The following is a 21,732-nucleotide window of genomic DNA, read 5'->3' as shown; positions in this document are numbered from 1 at the left end:
TATCATCTGAGACCTTTGGACCAGACATGGTCAGAAATTTGCTGAAGATAGACATCGGGTATAGTGTTTGTTGGGATGTTCATGACTAGAGATGAGCGAATCGTAGCTGACAAACCAGAATTCATTACGAATTTCATGAAAAATTTGATTTGCAATGAATGCGAATATTGCCGCGATTCTATCGCGCAAATCGCTTCATTAAACTCCATTTTACAGCGTTCCAGGCTAAAGGAGACCTAAAATAGCGGATCCACATGTCAGTACATGGGGCAGGGGATTATGGGAGGGCGGAAAACTGCGGCGGGAATGAAGGTAGGCGGGATAACCCTGAATCACATGTGAGATGCTTTCTATCAGCATTCATTGACCCCTGTGATGTCACAGCCCTATATAATCGGCAGCCATCTTGCCTCTCTTCATTTCATCCATGCACTCAGAGATAGAGAGGACGGGACTGCGTGTGTGTGAATTGCTTATACCACAGCGTACCACTGCAACTGCTAGTCACATCAGCATTGGGGAAAGACAGGAGTGCAGTGCTTTGGTGTTCTCACTGAGAAGGATCTTTGATATATAAACCTCCTATTCATGTTATTGAGCATTGCATCGGAGAGGGGCAGATAGCTGTTAGCTGCTTCATACAGATCAACAAGCTGCCTGAACTTTATGAACCATTTTATCTCCTAATTTTTCAGCGCAATTCAGTGTTTTTTTATTTTATTTTTTGCTCCACAAATCATCTGCTGCTCAGAATTGTGTGACAGACTGTAATTTAGGGTTCAATCCCTGTTTTTTTTAATTTTTTTTTTTTTTTGTGGTGCTGCACTGTTGGGTCCTGCTGCTGTTTACAAATAAGTTATTTTTCAGCAGACTGTAGTGCATTTGTCTGCCCTAATACGTACATACCACATGCCTACATCAAAGCAGTCTACTATGCTGTATCTGTAACAAGTCTAGATACAGGGAAAGTCCTGACTCCTGGCAAAGGTAATTACCTGCTGTTGTTTTTCAAAAATACTGTTTTTTTTCTGCATATTGTTGCGCATATTTCTGCCCTCATCAGTGCATACCGCATACGTACATCCAAGTAGTGTACCATTTTGTACCTGTTAATCTTTCAAGGGCCTACATACTGTGAAAGTCCAAACAATAGTACTCACCGGCTGGTGTTTTACAAAAATACAGATTTTTTTCTGCGTATTGTTGCCCATATTTCTGCCCTCATCAGTGCATACCGCATATGTACATCCAAGTATTGTACCATTTTGTACCTGTTAATCTGTCAAGGGCCTACTTAATGTGAAAGTCCAAACAATAGTATTCACCGGCTTGTGTTTTACAAAAATTACAGATTTTTTTGGCTCATTGTAGCGCATTTTTCTGCCCTCATCAGTGCATACCACATACGTACATCCAAGTAGTGTACCATTTTGTACCTGTTAATCTGTCAAGGTCCTACAAACTGTGAAAGTCTGAACAATAGTATTCACCGGCTGGTGTTTTACAAAAATACAGATTTTTTTTCTGTGTATAGTTCTGCATATTACTGCGCTCATCAGTGCATACCGCATACGTACATCCAAGTAGTGTACCATTTTGTACCTGTTAATCTGTCAAGGGCGTACATACTGTGAAAGTCCAAACAATAGTATTCACCGGCTGGTGTTTTACAAAAATGCAGGGCCTACATACTGTGAAAGGACAGCCATACGTAATCACCTGCTGCTGTTCTAGACAAATACTGTTTAAAGAGTAGTATGCGTATTGTAATACCCTCATATATGCACTATGTCAGGCAGAGAAGTGCTAGGACATGCACAGAGGAGTGGCAGAGGCCTAACTACTTCTTCCAGAGTTGGCAGCAGACTAAGTGCGAGTGGCAGCAGGAGTCACAGCGAGAGGCCTGAGCTTCCGTTATCAGCCAGCGGTCGTGTCTCGACCAGTAACCCATCTGCCATCGTCGATTGGTTAACACGCTCATCCACTTCATCACAGGTGACATCTGACACCCCCAGTCAACAGTCGGTGGGTTCCTCAGACACAACGCTCAGTTGGCATGGCCCGGGAGCAGTCCCTGTTCTCCCATTGCCTTTGTCCTATGCTGTTCCCTCTTCTAGAGAAGTATCTTATGCTGTGGGTTGAGCTCCACTATTCACTGAGGACGATCTAATTGAGGACAGTCAGCAGCTACTGGCCAGCCAAGAAGGTGAGGAGACATGCGCCGCTCGCTCTGCTAGGCGGCCAAGTAGTGATGCCGAGAGAGTGACATGGGAGGCGGTGTTGCCAGGGTTCAGGGTCCTGAAGCAGACACTGTTGGGGAACCTAAGGAGGACATCAGTGACGTGCAGACAACTGTTGATGATGATGAAGCCGATCGCAATTGGGAGCCGGGTGCAGAAGGGGCTTCATCATCATCAGGAGAAGAGAGTTGCAGGTTGCCCTCGAGGCAGCAGATGAGCCAGCAAGGCGGTAGCACGGTTGGCAGTCAGCATGGTGGCAGGAGTGGAAATTCTGGAGCTAAACGTGCCCGGGGGAGACCTCCTCCTTTGTGGCAGCCTACCTTTCCGCGAGGTAGTGGAACAGGGGTTCCAGGAGATGGTGCCAGTAGCAGTCAATTAGTGCGGACTGTAGGTGGGAAAATCAGCTACTCGGCGGTGTGGCAGTTTTTCATCAGGCATCCGGATGAGGTTCACGTAGCCACATGCAAGATATGTCGGCAGAAGGTGAAGCGTGGCCAGGGTCCCAATGTCGGCACCACGGCCCTGCGTCAACACATGATTCGCCACCATAAAGCGGTTTGGGAGAACGGTGGTTCCGATATAGTGGTCCAGCCTGCTGCATCACCCAGTGGCCATCCGCTCCCTCCTTCATCCAGCCAAGGCTCCAGCACCTCAGCCGAAGGGAGCTGTGTGTCAAACCCTCCTTCTGTCGCTCTAGATGCTCCTGCTTCTCACGCTTTTAGTCAGCCATTTTGCCAACAAGCCATCGGCGAAGCCATGTCCAAGAGACAACAGTATGCGCCCACTCATCCAACGACGCAGAAGTTGAATGTGCTCCTGTCCAAGTTGCTGGTGCTGCAGTCCCCCCCTTTTCAAGTGGTGGACTCTGCACCTTTCAGATAATTGATGGCTTGTGCTGAGCCGAGGTGGAGAGTCGCAAGCCGTCATTTCTTTGCGAATAAGGCAGTACCAGCCCTGCATAAGTTTGTACAAGAGAAGGTGGGCCAGTCCTTGAGCCTGTCGGTGTTTTCAAAAGTGCACAGCAGCGCCGACGTGTGGAGCTGTAACTACGGGCAGGGACAATACTTGTCTTTTACGGCCCTTTGCGTAAATGTGGTTCCTGCACAGCCACAACAGCAACTTTGACAGGTCACAAAGCTTCCTCCTCCACGCTCTCACTCTCAGGCAGTTGGTCCTGTGTCAGTGTGCGACTCCGCCTCCTCATCCTCCACCGTGTCCTCGGCCTCCACTGCACGTAGAAATCTCGGTGGCCCTTCATGGTACCATGTGTGTAGGGCACGGCGGTGTAAAGCTTTTCTTCACATGGTTTGCCTTGGCGAACGGAGTCACACAGGGAAGGAACTGCTAAAATTCATTCATAAAGAAATCCGAGTATGGCTTACTCCACTAAATCTGGAAATGGGAACCATGGTGACCGACAAAGGGAAGAACATCGTGTTTGCGCTGAGACAAGGAAGTGTGAAACATGCGCCCTGTATGGCACACGTGTTGAATCTGGTTGTCAAGCACTTCCTCAAGTCTTCACCCCATTTGCAAAACATCCTGAAAATGGCAAGGAAACTGTGCATGCACTTCCGCCACTCGTACACCGCCAAGCACACCTTCCTTGAGCTGCAGCGTCAGAACGGTATCCCACAACATAGTCTTATTTGTGACGTTGCCACACATTGGAATTCCACCCTCCATGTGTTGGACAGACTATACGAACAAAAAAAAGCCACCACCAATTTCTTGATGATCCAAGTAGATAGGAGTACTCCCCCGTGTAACTTCAATGTGAACCAGTGGCAGCTCATACGTGACACCTGCCGTTTGCTGAGGCTCTTTGAGGAAGCCACATTATTTGTAAGTTGCCTGGATTACGGCATGAACAACGTAATTTCACTCCTACATTTCCTACAACAAATTATTGAAACGATGGTCTGTCAGGGCAATGGAGACGTTGCACCTACATCTCACGGCCACATGAGCCCTGTGGGGGTTTGTTGGATTTGGTCCTTCATACCCACACGCTGGGGTCCAGGACACTCAAAATTTTATTTAAATTTCTAATTAAAAAATCAGACATTTCAATGGTCTCCCCATGCATCAGCCAACTCCAGGCTGTGTCAGTCAGGCAACATATGGTTTACTGATGGCGCTGCTGTGCCTGGGTCTGGGAATTTCAAATTTTCTCATAGGTAGCACCCGCTATCCAAAATCTTCTTCATAAATTTCTAAAATTGTTGTGCTTTTTGGGGGGGATTGTAAAGCCTTGCTGTGTACTCGTGCATCAGCCAACTCCAGGCTGTGTCATTCAGGCAATATATGGTTTACTAATGCCGCTGCGGGGCCTGGGTCTGGGAATTTCAAATTTTCTCATAGGTAGCACCCGCTATCCAAAATCTTACACAGTAACATAGTTCATAAGGTTGAAAAAAGACCGTCAAGTTCAACCTATAACCCTTAAAGAACCTATTGAGTTGAGGTGACCCAGAGGAAGGCAAAAAACCCTTATACTAGAGGTAAGAAATAGGGTTACACATTTTGGGGGCTTTTTCTTCTATTGCCCCTTGTGAAAGTTTGGGGTAACACCAGCATTTTAGTGAAAAAAATAAAGTTTTCGTCTTCACGTCCAACTTTAACGAAAATTTGACAATCACCTGTGGGGTGCTAATGCTTACTGCACCCCTTCTTACATTCCTTGAGGGGTGTAGTTTCAAAAATGGGGTCACGTGTTTTTTTTGTTACATGTTTATTTCAGAACCGCTGTAACTGTCAGCCACCCCTGTGCAAATCACCAATTTAGGCTTCAAATGTACATGGTGTGCGCTCACTCCTTAGCCCTGTCCATGTATGGGGTATTTCCATACTCAAAAGAAATTGCGTTACATAATCTGGGGGTCTTTTTTTCCTTTTACCCCTAGTCAAAATGAAAAGTATGGGGCAAAACCAACATGTTTTTTTTTTTAATTTACACTACCACGCTGGTTTAGCCCGCAACTTTTGCTTTTCATAAGGAGTAAAAGGAGAAAACGCCCCCCCCCCCCCCAAATTAGTTTACACAATTTCTCCGGAGTTCGGAAATACCCCATATGTGGCCCTAAATTGTTGCCCTGAAATCTCCACAGTGAGAGAGAGCCATGTGCATTTGAGGCCTAAATTAGGGATTTGGATAGCGGCGGACCCGGATGTGAGTGTTACATTTGCTTCCACCACCAAAAAATACCATACAGCAGTGTTTCTTGAACAGGGTGACTCCAGCTGTTGCAAAACTCATGACAGTAAATGGCTGCCTAGCAATGCTGGAAGTTGTTGTTTTGCAACAGCAAGAGGCTCCTTTTTGGAAATGCTGCCATATGGAAGGTTTTTAATTTTTATTGAGTGGTGGAGTGTGTGGGAGGGGGAAATTGTGTAAAGGTATGTATATGTATCTTTATTTTGTGTAGGTATAGAGTACTGTAGTATTTTTAGGAAACATTTACATGGTCAGGGGTTTACAGTGGGTTTCCCGCTAGGAGTTTGAGCTGCTGCAGAAAATTAGCAGCAGCTCAAACTTGCAGCGAGAAACTCGCTGTAAACCCCCGCCCATGTGAATGTTCCCTGTACATTCACATGGGTGGGGATCCAAACCTCCAGCTGTTGCAAAACTATAACTCTCAGCATGCACTGACAGGGAGTTGTAGTTTTGCTACAGCTGGAGGTACACTAGTGGGGAAACACCGAATTAGGTAACATACTAACTCAGTGTTTTCCCACCCGTGTGCCTACAGCTGTTGCAAAACTACAACTTCCAACATGTACTGACAGCCATTTGCTGTTGGGCATTCTGGGAATTGTAGTTTTGTAAGATCTGGAGAGCCACAGTTAAGACACCACTTCACAGCAATTTCAAAACTGTGGCACTCCAGATCTTGCAAAACTACAAATCCCAGCATGCCCAGATAGCAAACAGCAACAACTGGAAGGACACAACTACAACTCCCAGCATGCCCAGACAGCTGTTTGCTGCTGGGCATGCTGGGAGTTGTAGTTTTGCAAGATCTGGAAGGCCACAGTTTAGAGACCACTGCACAGTGATTTCCAAACTGTGGCCCTCCAGATCTTGCAAAACTACAAATCCCAGCATGCCAAATAGCAAACGACTGTCTGGGCATGCTGGGAGTTTTAGTTGTGAAAGATCTGGAGGGCAACAGTTTAGAGACCACTGCAGAGAGGTCTCCAAACTGTGGCCCTCCAGATAATGCTAGGCAACCACTGATCTGATCGCCGCCGCCACCACCACCTACAGCTACCGCCTACAGCTACCGCCACCACCACCGCAGCTACCGCCGCCGCGAGGATCGCGCCGCCACTGCCAAGAGGATCGTGCTGGGGCAGCCGACGGTGAGTAGCCTAGCTTCCCCCTGCATTCCCCTGCTCTGCCCGTGCTTCTATCGGTGGTCAGAGCGGCCTAACTGACCAATGGCAGGGGATAGGAGGAGGGGGCAGCACCCAACTCCTATCCTTCAGGATGATTGGTGCTGCCTCTGACAGCACCAATCACCTTTATTATCTGGGCGATCGGGTCACCAGAGACCAGATTGCTGGTCAGCCGTTATGGGGGGGGGGGGGACTCAGGACCCCCCTAGGCTATATGCCGGGATGGCTGCTGATAGGTATCAGCAGCCATCCCGTTCTGATCCCCGCTCGGGGTGCGGCGGTGATTGCAAACGCCAAGGGGGTACAGGTACGCCTTTGGTCCTTAAGTACCAGGGAGCAAGGGCATACCTGTACGACCTTGGTCTCCAACTGGTAAAAAAAATAAACATAAACATATGTGGTATCGCTGCATGCGTAAATGTCTGAACTAAAACAAATACCAACATCCAGAATTGTGAATTTCTGGGTATCATTTTAATCATATGGACCTACAGAAAATTGCACTGCATAGAATTGGAAGCCCCCAAAAATGGTGTGTTTTTCGATTTTCCTCCACAAATAATTTTTCATTTTATTTTTTTTTGTTTCGCCATAGATTTTGTTGTAAAATAATTGATGTCATTACAAAATAAAATTGGTGGCACAAAAATCAAGCCCTTATGTGGATTTGTAGGTTAACAATTGAAAGGATTAATGTATAAGAAGATGATCATTAGATAATTAGGCATGTACTTAGTGTACGTGTGTACCTGACTGTACTAAGTGTGCATGTGTCTCTGTAATGAATTTATGTGTGTCCCTGACTGTACTGAGTGTGTGTACCTGACTGTACTGAGTGTGCATGTGTCTACTGAGCATGCATGTGAATGTGTCTCTGTACTGAGTGTACCTGACTGTACTGTCTACTGAGTGTATATGTGTACCTCACTACATTGAGAATGCATGTGTCTCTGTACTGCGCATACATGTGTACCTAACTGTACTGAGCGTGCATGTTTACCTTACTGCACTGAGCATATGTGTGTCACTGAGTGTGCATGTGCTTGTCTCTGTACTGAGTGTACCTAACTGTATTGAATGTGCATGTGTCCCTTTACTGAGCATACGCGTGTGCCTTACTGTATTGAGCATGCATATGCATGTGTCTGTGTGCTGAGCATATGTGTTAATCTGACTGTATTGAGAGTGCATGTGTCTCTTTACTGAGTGTATGTATATACCTGATTGTACTATACGTGCATGTGCATGTGTCTCTCTACTGAGCATACATCTGTACCTGACTGTGCTAATGTGCGTGTGCATGTGTCTCTGTGCTGAGCATACGTGTGTACTTGACTGTACGGAGCGTGCAAGTGTCTTTACTGAGCGTATGTGTGTACCTCATTATATTGAGCATGCATATGCAGTTGTCTGTGTACTGAGCATACCTGTATACCTGACTGTACTGTGTGTGTCCCTTTCTGTACTGAGCGCACATATGTCCCTTACCCTGAGTGTGCATGTGGCTGAACTGTACTGAACTGTACTGAGTCTACATGTGTACCTGACTGTACGCATGTGTCTCTGTACTGAGTGTACCTGACTGTACAGAGCATGCATGTGTATCTACTGAGTGTATACATCTATATTGAGCGTGCATATGCATGTGTCTCTGTACTGAACATATGCATGTACCTGACTGTACTGAGCGTGCATGTGCGCGTCTCTGTATGAGCGTACATGTGTACCTCACTGTACAGAGCATACGTGTGTCCATGAGTGTACATGTGCATGTCTCTGTACTGAGTATGTGTACCTGACTGTAATAAGCGTGCATGTGTTTCTTTACTGAACATACACATTACTGTATTGAGTGCACATATGTATGTGTCTGTGTACTGAGCATATGTTGTTACCTGACTGTACTGAGTATGCATATGTCTCTTTATGAGCATCCATGTGTAACTGACGGTACTGAGCGTACGTATATACCTGATTGTACTATGCGTGCATGTGCGTGTGTCTCTGTACTAAGCATATGTGTGTTCCTGACTGTATTGAGTGTGCATGTGTCTCTGTACTGAGTGTACATGTTTACCAGGGGCTTGGCTTGGAGCAGACGTGCGTGCCTGCACGGGGCTCGTCTACTCCCAGCACCCCACGGCCTCTCCGCCCATTGCTAACTTTTTAAAGGGGCCGAGCCAGCATAAATAAGTATGAAAAAAAAAAAAGTGCAGGAAGTGATGGCCCCCGCTCTGGCCCCCGCTCTGGCCCCCAGCTCTGGCCCCCGCTCTGGCCCCCAGCTCTGGCCCATTCCCTGTGGAAGTGCCCGAGTGCCGACATATAAACTGGCCTGTAGTGCAGCACACGGTGTAGTGACAGGGGGGCCCTTGCGGGCCCCCTTGGCTATGAAGCCCGGTCGCTATTGCGATCTTTGCGACCTCTATAGCTACGCCACTGCAGACAGGACTACCCTCACTAAACATCATCTTATTTTCAGTAGTATGCAGACATAGTATTGTGTTTCTCATAACATTTCCTCCTACAAAGTGTGGTGTATACAGGAATGTGTCGAAGTTGACTGAAAAAGAATCCCAGTTCTGGACTTCTCTTAATTCTTGTGGTGAATAGAAGCAAAATCCTGCAGCATGTTACAAAATCTAGTAGAGAACCTTGTTATGAGAATTACTGCATATGACTCATCTAGTTTTACAATTAAATAAAAACTTAAATTTTGTGTAGACGCTACATGTCTAATGCAAAATGTTAATGTGGTCTTATCTTAGGTTTAGTGGAAGAAAAGTTTCGTAAAGCAACTCATAACGTAGATGTCTTACAAGACCACCTTGGTAAGTATCAGTCGACTCTTCTTTTCTCTTTCTCATATATCACCTGCATCTTTACACCTTTAAATTGCTTGATGCATTGCATAGATAACTAGGACTAATACACTGCTCAAAAAAATAATGGGAACACTTAACCTCTTCAGGACATAGGGCGTATGGATACGCCCTGCATCCCGAGTCCTTAAGGACCGAGGGCGTATCCATACGCCCGTGGGAATTCCGGCCCCCACCGCTAGCCGGTTGGGGACCGGAGCCGGATGCCTGCTGAAATCGTTCAGCAGGCATCCCGGCATATCGCCCAGGGGGGTCATTATGCCCCCCCATGTCGGCGATCGCCGCAGATCGCTGGACAATTCAGTCCAGCGATCTGCGGCGATTCCGGGTCAATCGGGTCTCCAGTGACCCGATGACCCGGAATTACTGGCTGTTCGGGGCCGTCTCTGACGGCCCCGAACAGCCAGAGCCTGCAGGGGTGAGGTGGCACTGGTGCCACCTCACGATCGCCCTGATTCGTCGGCCGGATTACCGGCCGACCAATCAGGGCGCCTGCTGCGGGTGTCACTCCCGCACCCGCTCCGCCTCTCTTCTGGAGGACGTGAGCGGGTGCGGGAGCGGGACGTGCACCCCGGGTGCTGGGGACCCCGATCCCCGGTGCCCCTGTTGGGATCGGGGCCCCAGGAGCAGCTGCGGCGGCGGGACTGACCTGCAGCGTCTGGATCGTTGGAGGTGAGTGACAGCCTCCTGCTGTTGCTTAGCAACAGCTCCCAGCATGCAAAAAGGGCATGCTGGGAGCTGTAGTTATGCAACAGCAGGAGGCAGACCACCACAACTCCCAGCATTCCCTTATGGGCATGCTGGGACTTATGGTTTTGCAACAGCTGGAGGCACATTCTTTCTATGGAAACGTGTACCTTCAGCTGTTGTATAACTACAACTCCCAGCTTGCACAAACAGCTAAAGTGCATGCTGGGAGTTGTAGTGGTGCATCTGCTGGTTGCATAACTACAACTCCCAGCATGCCCGTTGGCTGTCTGTGACTGCTGAGAGTTGTAGTTTTGCAACAGCTGAAGGCACACTGGTTGTGAAACTCAGAGTTTTTTTTTACCTAACTCAGTGTTTCACGACCGGTGTGCCTCCAGCTGTTACAAACTACAACTCTCAGCAGTCACCGTACACCATGCACCGTACATGCTGGGAGTTGTAGTTTTGCAACAGCTGGAGGCACACTGGTTGTGAAACACTGAGTTAGGTCACAAACTCAGTGATACATAACCAGTGTGCCTACAGTTGTTGCAAAACTGCAACTCTCAGCAGTCACCGACAGCCAATGGGCATGCTGGGAGTTGTAGTTATGCAACAGCTGGATGTCCCCCCCAATGTGAACGTACAGGGTACACTCACATGGGCGGAGGATTACAGTAAGTATCTGGCTGCAAATTTGAGCTGCCGCAAACTTTCTGCTGCAGCTCAAATTGCCAGCGAGAAACTACTGTGAACCCCCCGCCCGTGCGACTGTACCCTAAAAACACTACACTACACTACCACAAAAAATAAAATAAAAAGTAAAAAACACTACATATACACATACCCCTACACAGCCCCCCTCCCCTCCCCAATAAAAATGAAAAACGTCTGGTACGCCACTGTTTCCAGAACGGAGCCTCCAGCTGTTGCAAAACAACTCCCAGTATTGTCGGACAGCCGTTGACTGTCCAGGCATGCTGGGAGTTTTGCAACAGCTGGAGGCACCCTGTTTGGGAATCACTGGCGTAGAATACCCCTATGTCCACCCCTATGCAATCCCTAATTCAGGCCTCAAATGCGCATGGCGCTCTCACTTTGGAGCCCTGTCGTATTTCAAGGCAACAGTTTAGGGTCACATATGGGGTATCACCGTACTCGGGAGAAATTGTGTTACAAATTTTGGGGGGTATTTTCTGCTTTTACCCTTTTTAAAAATGTTAAATTTTTGGGAAAACAAGCATTTTAGGTAAAAAAAAAAATTTTTTTTTTACATATGCAAAAGTCGTGAAACACCTGTGGGGTATAAAGGTTCACTTAACCCCTTGTTACGTTCCCCGAGGGGTCTAGTTTCCAAAATGGTATGCCATGTGGGTTTATTTTTTGCTGTCCTGGCACCATAGGGACTTCCTAAATGCGGCATGCCCCCAGAGAAAAATTTGCGTTCAAAAAGCCAAATGTGACTCCTCCTCTTCCGAGACCTGTAGTGCGCCAGCAGAGCACTTTTCACCCCCATATGGGGTGTTTTCTGAATCGGGAGAAATTGGGCTTCAAATTTTTAGGGGTATTTTCTGCTATTACCCTTTTTAAAAAAAAAAAATTTTTGGGAAAACAAGCATTTTAGGTAAAATTTTTCTTTTTTTTTTTACATTTGCAAAAGTCGTGAAACACCTGTGGGGTATTAAGGTTCACTTTATCCCATGTTACATTCCCCAAGGGGTCTAGTTTCCAAAATGGTATGCCATGTGTTTTTTTTTTTGCTGTTCTGGCACCATAAGGGCTTCCTAAAGGTAACATGCCCCCCAAAAACCATTTCAGAAAAACGTACTCTCCAAAATCCCCTTGTCGCTCCTTCCCTTCTGAGCCCTCTACTGCGCCCGCCGAACACTTTACATAGACATATGAGGTATGTTCTTACTCGAGAGAAATTGGGCTACAAAAACAAGTAAAAATGTTGTCCTTTTACCCCTTGTAAAAATTCAAAAATTGGGTCTACAAGAACATGTGAGTGTAAAAAATGAAGATTGTGAATTTTCTCCTTCACTTTGCTGCTATTCGTGTGAAACACCTAAAGGGTTAAAACGCTGACTGAATGTCATTTTGAATACTTTGGGGGGTGTAGTTTTTATAATGGGGTCATTTATGGGGTATTTCTAATATGAAGACCCTTCAAATCCACTTCAAACCTGAACTGGTCCCTGAAAAATACAGAGTTTGAAAATTTTTTGAAAAATCGGAAAATTGCTGCTGACCGTTGAAGCCCTCTGGTGTCTTCCAAAAGTAAAAACTCATCAATTTTATGATGCAAACATAAAGTAGACATATTGTATATGTGAACCAAAAAAAAATGTATTCGTAATATCCATTTTCCTTACAGGCAGAGAGCTTCAAAGTTAGAAAAATGCAAAATTTTCACATTTTTCATCAAATTTACGGATTTTTCACCAAGAAAGGATGCAAGTATCGACAAAAATTTACCACTATGTTAAAGTAGAATATGTCACGAAAAAACATTCTCTGAATCAGAATGATAACTAAAAGCATCCCAGAGTTATTAATGTTTAAAGTGACAGTGGTCAGATGTGCAAAAAATGCTCCGGTCCTTAAGGCCAAAATGGGCTCTGTCCTGAAGGGGTTAAACAACACAATATAACTCCAAGTCAATCACACTTCTGTGAAATCACACTGTCCACTCAGGAAGCAACACTGATTGCCAGTTTGCCAATCAATTTCACATGCTGTTGTGCAAATGGAACAGACAACAGGTAGAAATTATAGGCAATTAGCAAGACTCCCCCAATAAAGGAGTGGTTCTGCAGGTGGTGACCACAGACCACTTCTCAGTTCCTATGCTTCCTGGCTGATGTTTTGGTAACTTTTGAATGCTGGCGGTGCTTTTACTCTAGTGGTAGCATGAGACGGAGTCTACAACCCACACAAGTGGCTCAGGTAGTGCAGCTCATCCAGGATGGCACATCAATGCGAGCTGTGGCAAGAAGGTCAGCATAGTGTCCGGAGCATGGAGGCACTCCCAGGAGACAGGCCAGTACATCAGGAGATGTGGAGGAGGCCGTAGGAGGGCAACAACCCAGCAGCAGGACCGCTACCTCAGTGTTTGTGCAAGGAGGAGCAGGAGGATCACTGCCAGAGCCTTGCAAAATGACCTCCAGCAGGCCACAAATGTGCATGTGTCCATTAAAACAGTCAGAAACAGACTCCATGAGGGTGGTATGAGGGCCCGGCATCCACAGGTGGGGGTTGTGCTTACAGCACAACACCGTGCAGGACATTTGGCATTTGCCAGAGAACACTGGCGCCCTGTGCTCTTCACAGATGAAAGCAGGTTCACACTGAGCAGATGTGACAGAGTCTGGAGACGCCGTGGAGAATGTTCTGCTGCCTCCAGCCTGACCAGTTTGACGGTGGGTCAGTAATGGTGTGGGGTGGCATTTCTTTGGGGGTGCCGTACAGCCTTCCATGTGCTTGCCAAAGGGAGCTTGACTGCCATTAGATACCGAGATGAGATCCTCAGACCCCTTGTGAGACCATATGCTGGTACGGTTTGCCCTGTGTTCCTCCTAATGCTAGACAATGCTAGACCTCATGTGGCTGAAGCGTGTCAGCAGTTCCAGCTACGTACTGGCCTGCCCATTCCCCAGACCTGAATCTGATTAAGCACATCTGGGACATCATGTCTTGCTCTACCCACCAACGCCACGTTGCACCACAGACTGTCTGCCACCTCATGAGCATGCCCAGGCATTGTAGGGAGGTCATACGAGCACGTGGAGGCCACACTCACTACTGAGCCTCATTTTGACTTGTTTTAAGGACATTTCACCAAAGTTGGATCAGCCTGTAGTGTGGTTTTCCACTTTGATTGTGACTCCATATCCAGACCTCCATGAGTGTGTCTCCATATCCAGACCTCCATGGGTTCATAAATTTGATTTCCATTGATCATTTTTGTGTGATTTTGTTGTGAGCTCAGTCAACGTATGTAAAGACGAAAGTATTTCATACAATTAGTTCATTCATTCGGATCTAGTATGTGTTATCTTAGTGTTCCCTTTATTTTTTTTTGAGCAGTGTACTGAATTTTCTGCATATAATAAAAGGTTGTCAATAATTTATTTTTTTCATGAAAGGGAATCCACACTAACCTGCTGGTACAGGGTAATTGTGTGGGTGATGCTGATTCCAGCGCTGTTAAAGGGGTACTCCACTCCACAGCGTGAAAACAGCTTTCAGAACATTTACTTCCAAATACTGGCAAGTGTAGTACCCCTTTAACCTTTTTTTTTTTCCTATGTGGCTTGTCCAGCGTTATGCCCAAAACTCCAAATATTCAGATGAAGTGCTTGGTGCACTAGTTGCAAATGTAGCTCTAGACTGGCTCCGCACACTCCTGTCACATGATCATCATCATCACAGGTCCTTCAGCCACATTCTCTTCTATCCTGCACTAGGGCTGCACAATATGGGAAAAATGTGCGATTGTGATTATGGAGGGGAATATTGTGAATATGGTGAAATCCCCCCTATTTAACCTCTTAAGGACCAAGACAATTAAGCCTGTACGCCCCTTAACAATGCAGGACGTAAATGTACGTCCTGGTGAGGTGGTAGTTAACACACCAGGATGTACATTTATGTCTTATACATAACCGCGAGCATCGGAGCAATGTGCGGGTCATGTGCGGCAAATCCCGGCTGCTGATAGCAGCCACGGACCTGCAGGTAATGGCCGACATCCACGATCGCGTGGATGTCCGCCATTAACCCCTCAGATGCCGTGATCAATACAGATCAGGGCACTTAAATGGATAATCGGATCGCCCGCTGCGCTGCCGCAGGGATCCGATCATCCAGAACGGCAGACAGAGGTCCCCGTCTGCCTTCCTAGGGTCTTCTGCTCTAGTCTGAGATCGAGCAGACCATAGCAGAAGATCACCAATAACACTGATCAGTGCTATGCCCTATGCATAGCACTGAACAGTATTAGCAATAGAATTATTGCCATAAATAGTCCCCTATGGGGACTATTAAAGTGTAAGAATAAAAGTAAAAAAAAGTTTTAAAAAAAGTTTTAAAAAATGTGAAAAATCCCCATTTGTCCCATTTTCCCCATTTCACCCCCAAAAAGTGAAAAAAAAAAAATTATAAACATATTTGGTATCACCGCATATAAGTTTTATATACGCAAATATGGTAATAATGAAAAGTACAGATCACAGCGCAAAAAAACGAGCCCTCATACCGCCACTTATACGGAAAAATTAAAAAGTTATAGGTCAGCAAAATAGAGGGATTTTAAACGTACTAATTTGGTTAAAAAGTTTTTGATTTTTCTAAGCGCAACAGTAATAGAAAAGTATGTAGTCATGGGTATCATTTTAATCATATTGACCCAAAGAATAAAGAATTCATAATTTTTACCGTAAATTGTACGGCGAGAAAAATAGTATTTTTTTGGGTTATGCCATACATTTTATGGTAAAGTGAGTGAATGCATTACAAAGGACAACTGGTCATGCAAAAAACAAGCCCTCATACTAGTCTGTGGATGAAACTATTAAAGAGTTAGGATTTTTTGAAGACGAGGAGGAAAAAACGAAAAGTAAAAATAAAATAGTCCTTAACCTGTTGGGGACGAAGGGCATATGCATGCGCCCTGGCATCCTGGTACTTAAGGACGAAGGGCGTATCTATACGCCTGTGGGAATTTCGAGCCGGGCGGGGATTCGGACCGGGGTGACTGCTGATAACTATCAGCAGGCACCCCGTGCAAATGCCCAGGGGGGTCATTAGACCCCCCATGTCGGCGATCGGCCGATTCCGGGTCATACGGGTCTATGGTGACCCGGAATATAAGGGGGATCGCGGTTGTCTAAGACACCTACGATCCCCCTGAAGGGATAGGAGTGAGGTGGCAGGGGTGCCACCCCTGCTATCCCTGCTATTGGTTGTCAGAAGCGACGACCAATAGCAGATCAGGGGCGGGGGGGTTAACTTTCATTTTCCCCGTCCTGCCCACCCACAATAGGCGGGGCAGGACGGGGAAACCGAAGAGGACCGGGCGCTGAAGATCCACTTACCCGTCCGGAGTCTGCGGGCGACGGTGATCGGCGGGCGGCGATATCGTGCGGAAGAAGAGGACGGCTCACTGGATCCTACGGAAGCCGGTAAGTTGCCTAGCAACATCTGGAGGGTTACAGTCTGAGACTGTGGCCCTCCAGATGTTGCAAAAATACAACCCCCAGCATGCCAAGACAGCTGTTTGTGCATGCTGGAATATGTAGTTTTGCAACAGCTGGAGGGCTGCAGTTTGAGACCACTATACAGTGGTCTCTAAACTGTATCCCTCCAGATCTTGCAAAACTACAACTCCTAGCATGCCCAAACAGCTCTTTGCTGTCTGGGCATGGTGGGATTTGTAATTTTGCAACATCTGGAGGGTCAAAGTTTGGAGATCACTGTGCAGTGGTCTATAATCTGTAGCCCTCCAGATGTTGTAAAACTGCAAATCCCAGCATGCCCAAAAAGCAAAGAGCTGTCTCGGCATGCTGGGAGTTGTAGTTGTGTCCAGCTGTTGCACAACTACATCTCCCAGCATGCCCTTTGGCGATCAGTACATGCTGAGAGTTGTAGTTTTGCAACAGCTGGAGGAACACTGTGAGTTAGGTAACAGAACCTAACTGAAGGTTTTCCAACCAGTGTGCCTCCAGTTGTTGCAAAAGTACAACTCCCAGCATGCACGGTCTGTCAGTACATACTGGGAGTTTTGGTTTTGAAACAGCTGGAGGTTTGCCCCCCCCCCCCCCCCCCATGTGAACGTACCGGGTACATTCACACAGGCAGGTTTACAGTAAGTTTCCTGCTTCAAGTTTGGGCTGCGGCAAATTTTTCGCCGCAGCTCAAACTCCTAGCGGGAAACTCACCATAACACGCCAGTGCGAATGTACCCTAAAAACCCTACACTACACTAACACATAATAAAGGGTAATACACTACATATACACCCCCTTACACTGTCCCCCCAATAAAAATGAAAAACGTATTGTACGCCAGTGTTTCCAAAACGGAGCCTCCAGCTGTTGCAAAACAACAACTCCCAGCATTTCTGGACAGCCACTGACTGTCCAGGCATGCTGGGAGTTTAGCAACAGCTGGAGGCACCCTGTTTGGGAATCACTAGTGTAGAATACCCTTATGTCCACCCCTATGCAATCCCTAATTTAGTCCTCAAATGCGCATGGTGCTCTCTCACTTCGGAGCCCTGTCGTATTTCAAGGAAACATTTTAGGGCCACAGATGGGGTATTTCCGTAATCGGGAGAAATTGCACTACAAATTTCTGGGGGCTTTTTCTCCTTTTACCCCTTATGAAAAGGAAAAGTTGGGGGGCTACACCAGCCTGTTAGTGTAAAAAAATAAAAATGTTTACACTAATATGCTGGTGTTTCCCCATACTTTTTATTTTCACAAGCAGTAAAAGGAAAAAAAGACCCCCAAAATTTGTAACACAATTTCTCCTGAGTACGGAAATACCCCATATGTGGGCGTAAAAGGATCTGCGGGCACACAACAAGGTTCAGGAGTGAGAGCGCACCATGTACATTTGAGGCCTAAATTGGTGATTTGCACAAGGGTGGCTGATTTTACAGCGGTTCTGACATAAACACAAAAAAATGAATACCCACATGTGACCCCCATTTTGGAAACTACACCCCCCATGAAATGTAACAAGTGGTATAGTGAGCCTGAACAGGTGTTTTGACTAATTTTCACTAAATTTGGATGGGAAAAGGAAAAAAAAAATGTTTTCACTAAAATGCTGGTGTTACCCTAAATTTTTCATTTTCACAAGGGAAAATAGGAAAAAAGCCCTCCAAAATTTGTAACCCCATTTCTTCTAAGAAGATACCCCATATGTGGCTGTAAAGTGCTCTGCTGGCGCACTACAATGCTCAGAAGAGAAGAAGCGTCATTGGGCTTTTGAAGAGAAAATGTGTCCAGAATTGAAGGCCACGTGTGTTTACAAAGCCCCCATAGTGCCAGAACAATGGACTCCCCCACATGTGAACCCATTTTGGAAACTACAGCCCTCATGTAATGTATTAAGGGGTACAGTGAGCATTTACGCCCCACACGTGTCTGACAGATTATTGGAACAGTGGTCCGTGAAAATGAAAAATTAAATTTTTCATTTGCACAGTCCACTGTTTCAAAGATCTGTCAAACGCCAGTGGGGTGTAAATACTCACTGCACCCCTTATTAAATTCTGTGAGGGGTGTAGTTTCCAAAATGGGGTCACATATGGGGGGGGGTCCACTGTTCTGGCACCACAGGGGGCTTTGTAAACGCACATGGCCCCTGACTACCATTCCAAACTAATTCTCTTTCCAAAAGCTCAATGGCGCTCCTTCTCTTCTGAGCATTGTAGTTCGCCTGCAGAGCATTTTACGTTCTAACATGGGGTATTTCCATACTCAGAAGAGATGGGGTTACACATTTTGGGGGGCATTTTCTCCCATTACCCTTTGCAAAAATTGTAAATTTGGGGAAAAACTGCACTTTAGTGAAAAATATTTTTTTTCATTTACACATCCAATTTTAACGAAAAGTCGTCAAACACCTGTGGGGTGTTAAGACTCACTGGACCCCTTGTTACGTGCCTTGAGGGACGTAGTTTCCAAAATGGTATGCCATGTGGGGTTTTCTGCTTTTCTGGAACCATAGGGGCTTTCTAGATGTGACATGCCCCCCAAAAACCATTTCAGCAAAATTCACTCTCCAAAATCCCATTGTTTGTTGCGCCTTCCCTTCTGATCCCTCTACTGCGCCCGCCGAACACTTGACATACACATATGAGGTATTTCCTTACTCGAGAGAAATTGGGTTACAAATTTGGGGGGCTTTTTCTCCTTTTACCACTTGTAAAAATTCAAAAACTGGGTCTACAAGAACATGCGAGTGTAAAAAATTAAGATTTTGAATTTTCTCCTTCACTTTCCTTCTATTCCTGTGAAACACCTAAAGGGTTAACAAACTTATTGAATGTCATTTTGGATACTTTGAGGGGTGTAGTTTTTATAATTGGGTCATTTGTGGGGTATTTATCATTTGAAGGCCCTTCAAATCCACTTCGAACTGAACTGGTTCGTGAAAAATTCTGATTTTGAAAATTTTGTGAAAAAATTGGAAAATTGCTGCTGAACTTTGAAGCCCTCGGATGTCTTCCAAAAGTAAAAACATGTCAACTTTATGATGCAAATATAAAGTAAATATATTGTATTTGTGAATCAATATATTATTTATTTGTAATGTCTATATTCCTTACAATAAGAGAGCTTCAAAGTTCAAAAAATGCTAAATTTTCACATTTTTCATCAAATTTTCAAATTTTTCACCAAGAAATGATGCAAGTATCGACAAAAATGTACCACCACCATAAAGTATAAATGCTACCTACTTAAGCATATATCCTACAAAAAATTGGTAGACTCAACAAACATGGTCATGATAATCCCATATTCTTTATTGTAACAATAGGCACATTACATTTAAAAAAAAAAAATACACAGAACAACAACAGGAATATAATGCCCACAGATATTTGGTGGAATATAGTGGCTGGAGAAAGAAAACTTGTGTATTTTTCTCCCAGGACTATTAAAAGTGAAGGTACAAATGCTGAGTATGGATAAAATGTAAAAAGGGGTGGGGCAGGGGGAGAAAGTGCTGTAATCAGGCCCAAAACTTAGTGTTCAATAATAAAGTTTTGCATTAACAACATGGAGAGGAGTCTCGTGCTCACTGAGCAGGCACTCTCGGGAATATAGGTGGGGGAGGACAGTGGGACGGAGTTGCAGGACAATCAGGCAGTTAGCTGGGTTACAGTTAGAAAGAGGGGTAGGGGAAAAAGTGTCAGGGAGGCTAGTCCTGAACTGGCACACCCCAACAAGTTTGCCCGCTTGGCAGATGAGGGGGATGCCATTACAGAGCTAGCAGAACTGCAGCAGGATACCGCCTCTGACCGCCAGGGGGGTGTCTGCTCCAGTAAGGAGGGAGGGAGGAGTACAGGGCAGGCCAGACAGGTACTAGTGGTGGGGGACTCAATTATTAGGGGGACAGACAGGGCAATCTGTCACAAAGACCGGGATCGCCGAACAGTGTGTTGTCTGCCTGGCGCACGAGTTCGGCATATCGCGGATCGGGTTGACAGGTTGTTGGGCGGGGCTGGAGAGGACCCAGCAGTCATGGTACATATTGGCACCAATGACAAAGTAAGAGGTAGGTGGAGTGTCCTTAAAAATTATTTCAGGGACTTAGGCCGCAAGCTTAAGGCAAGGACCTCCAAGGTAGTCTTTTCTGAAATACTACCAGTACCACGAGCCACACCAGAGAGGCAGCGGGAGATCAGGGAGGTAAACAAGTGGCTCAGAAGCTGGTGTAGGAAGGAAGGGTTTGGGTTCATGGAGAACTGGGCTGACTTCGCTGTCGGTTACCGGCTCTACCGTAGGGACGGGCTGCACCTCAATGGGGAGGGTGCAGCTTTGCTTGGGGAGAAGATGGCTAGAAGGGTGAAGGAGTGTTTAAACTAGGGACTTGGGGGGAGGGAACCTACAGCAAAGAGGGGGAAGATAGTGTAGATAGAGAGGTGGGAATTATAAATGTACCTGGGGGTGGAACGGAGGGAGGGGTTAGAATAGTTAATAGGAATAAGCTTCATAGGAAAATAAAACTTACACCCTTGAATCCCATTAACCCCAATAACATAAAGGATGGAAATGTAAAGTGTATGTTCACAAATGCCATAAGCCTAGCAAATAAAATGGGGGAGCTTGAGGCCTTGATACTGGAGGAACATATTGATATAGTTGGGGATACTGAGACATGGCTGGACTCCTCGCATGACTGGGCTGTCAATCTGCAGGGGTTTACATTGTTTTGCAAGGATAGAATGAACAGAAAAGGTGGTGGAGTCTGTCTGTATGCAAGAAGAGGTATGAAAGTACTGACTTTCATACCACTTCTTGCATACAGACAGACTCCATAGTGGCATAGTGTGCCATAGTGTGTGATGATTCTGAGGATGTGGAATCATTGTGGGTAGAATTACAAAAGGAGGGAAATACTGAAAAAATAGTATTTGGTGTAATCTACAGACCCCCTAATATCACTGAAGAGATAGAAGTTCGGCTTCATAAACAAATAGAGAGGGCCGCCCGGGCAGGTAGAGTGGTAATAATGGGAGATTTTAACTATCCAGATATAGATTGGGGTTCGGGGTTGGCTAAAACTACAAAGGGGCGACAATTCCTAAATTTATTGCAGGATAATTTTATGGGCCAGTTTGTGGAGGACCCAACAAGAAGTGATGCCTTGTTGGATCTGATCATTTCCAACAACGCAGAGCTGGTTGGTAATGTAACTGTGCGGGAAAACCTTGGTAATAGCGACCACAATATAGTTACTTTTGACTTAAAATGTAGAAAACAAAGACAGGCGGGGAAGGCAAA

At 45.9% G+C, this 21,732-nt stretch overlaps 1 protein-coding gene across 4 annotated transcripts in view; it reads left to right on the top strand.

The window, feature by feature from the left end:
• The window catches only part of LOC130294586 (coiled-coil domain-containing protein 153-like), a 524,168-nt gene that overhangs the window by 246,491 nt on the left and 255,945 nt on the right, over positions 1-21,732 (top strand). For 2 of the 4 annotated variants that reach the window (XM_056544645.1, XM_056544646.1), the window contains exon 3: positions 9,407-9,469. The exons of the other annotated variants lie outside the window; for them this stretch is intronic. In XM_056544645.1, coding sequence (XP_056400620.1) covers positions 9,407-9,469 — 63 coding nt within the window. The remainder of the gene's footprint in view (positions 1-9,406; positions 9,470-21,732) is intronic. 4 annotated transcript variants of the gene reach the window in all.

This window comes from Hyla sarda, chromosome 10 (assembly GCF_029499605.1).
Source record: "Hyla sarda isolate aHylSar1 chromosome 10, aHylSar1.hap1, whole genome shotgun sequence".
Classification (NCBI taxonomy): Eukaryota; Metazoa; Chordata; class Amphibia; order Anura; family Hylidae; genus Hyla; species Hyla sarda.
Note: the sequence above shows the minus strand (reverse complement) of the source record. Positions and strands in the feature narration are given on the sequence as shown.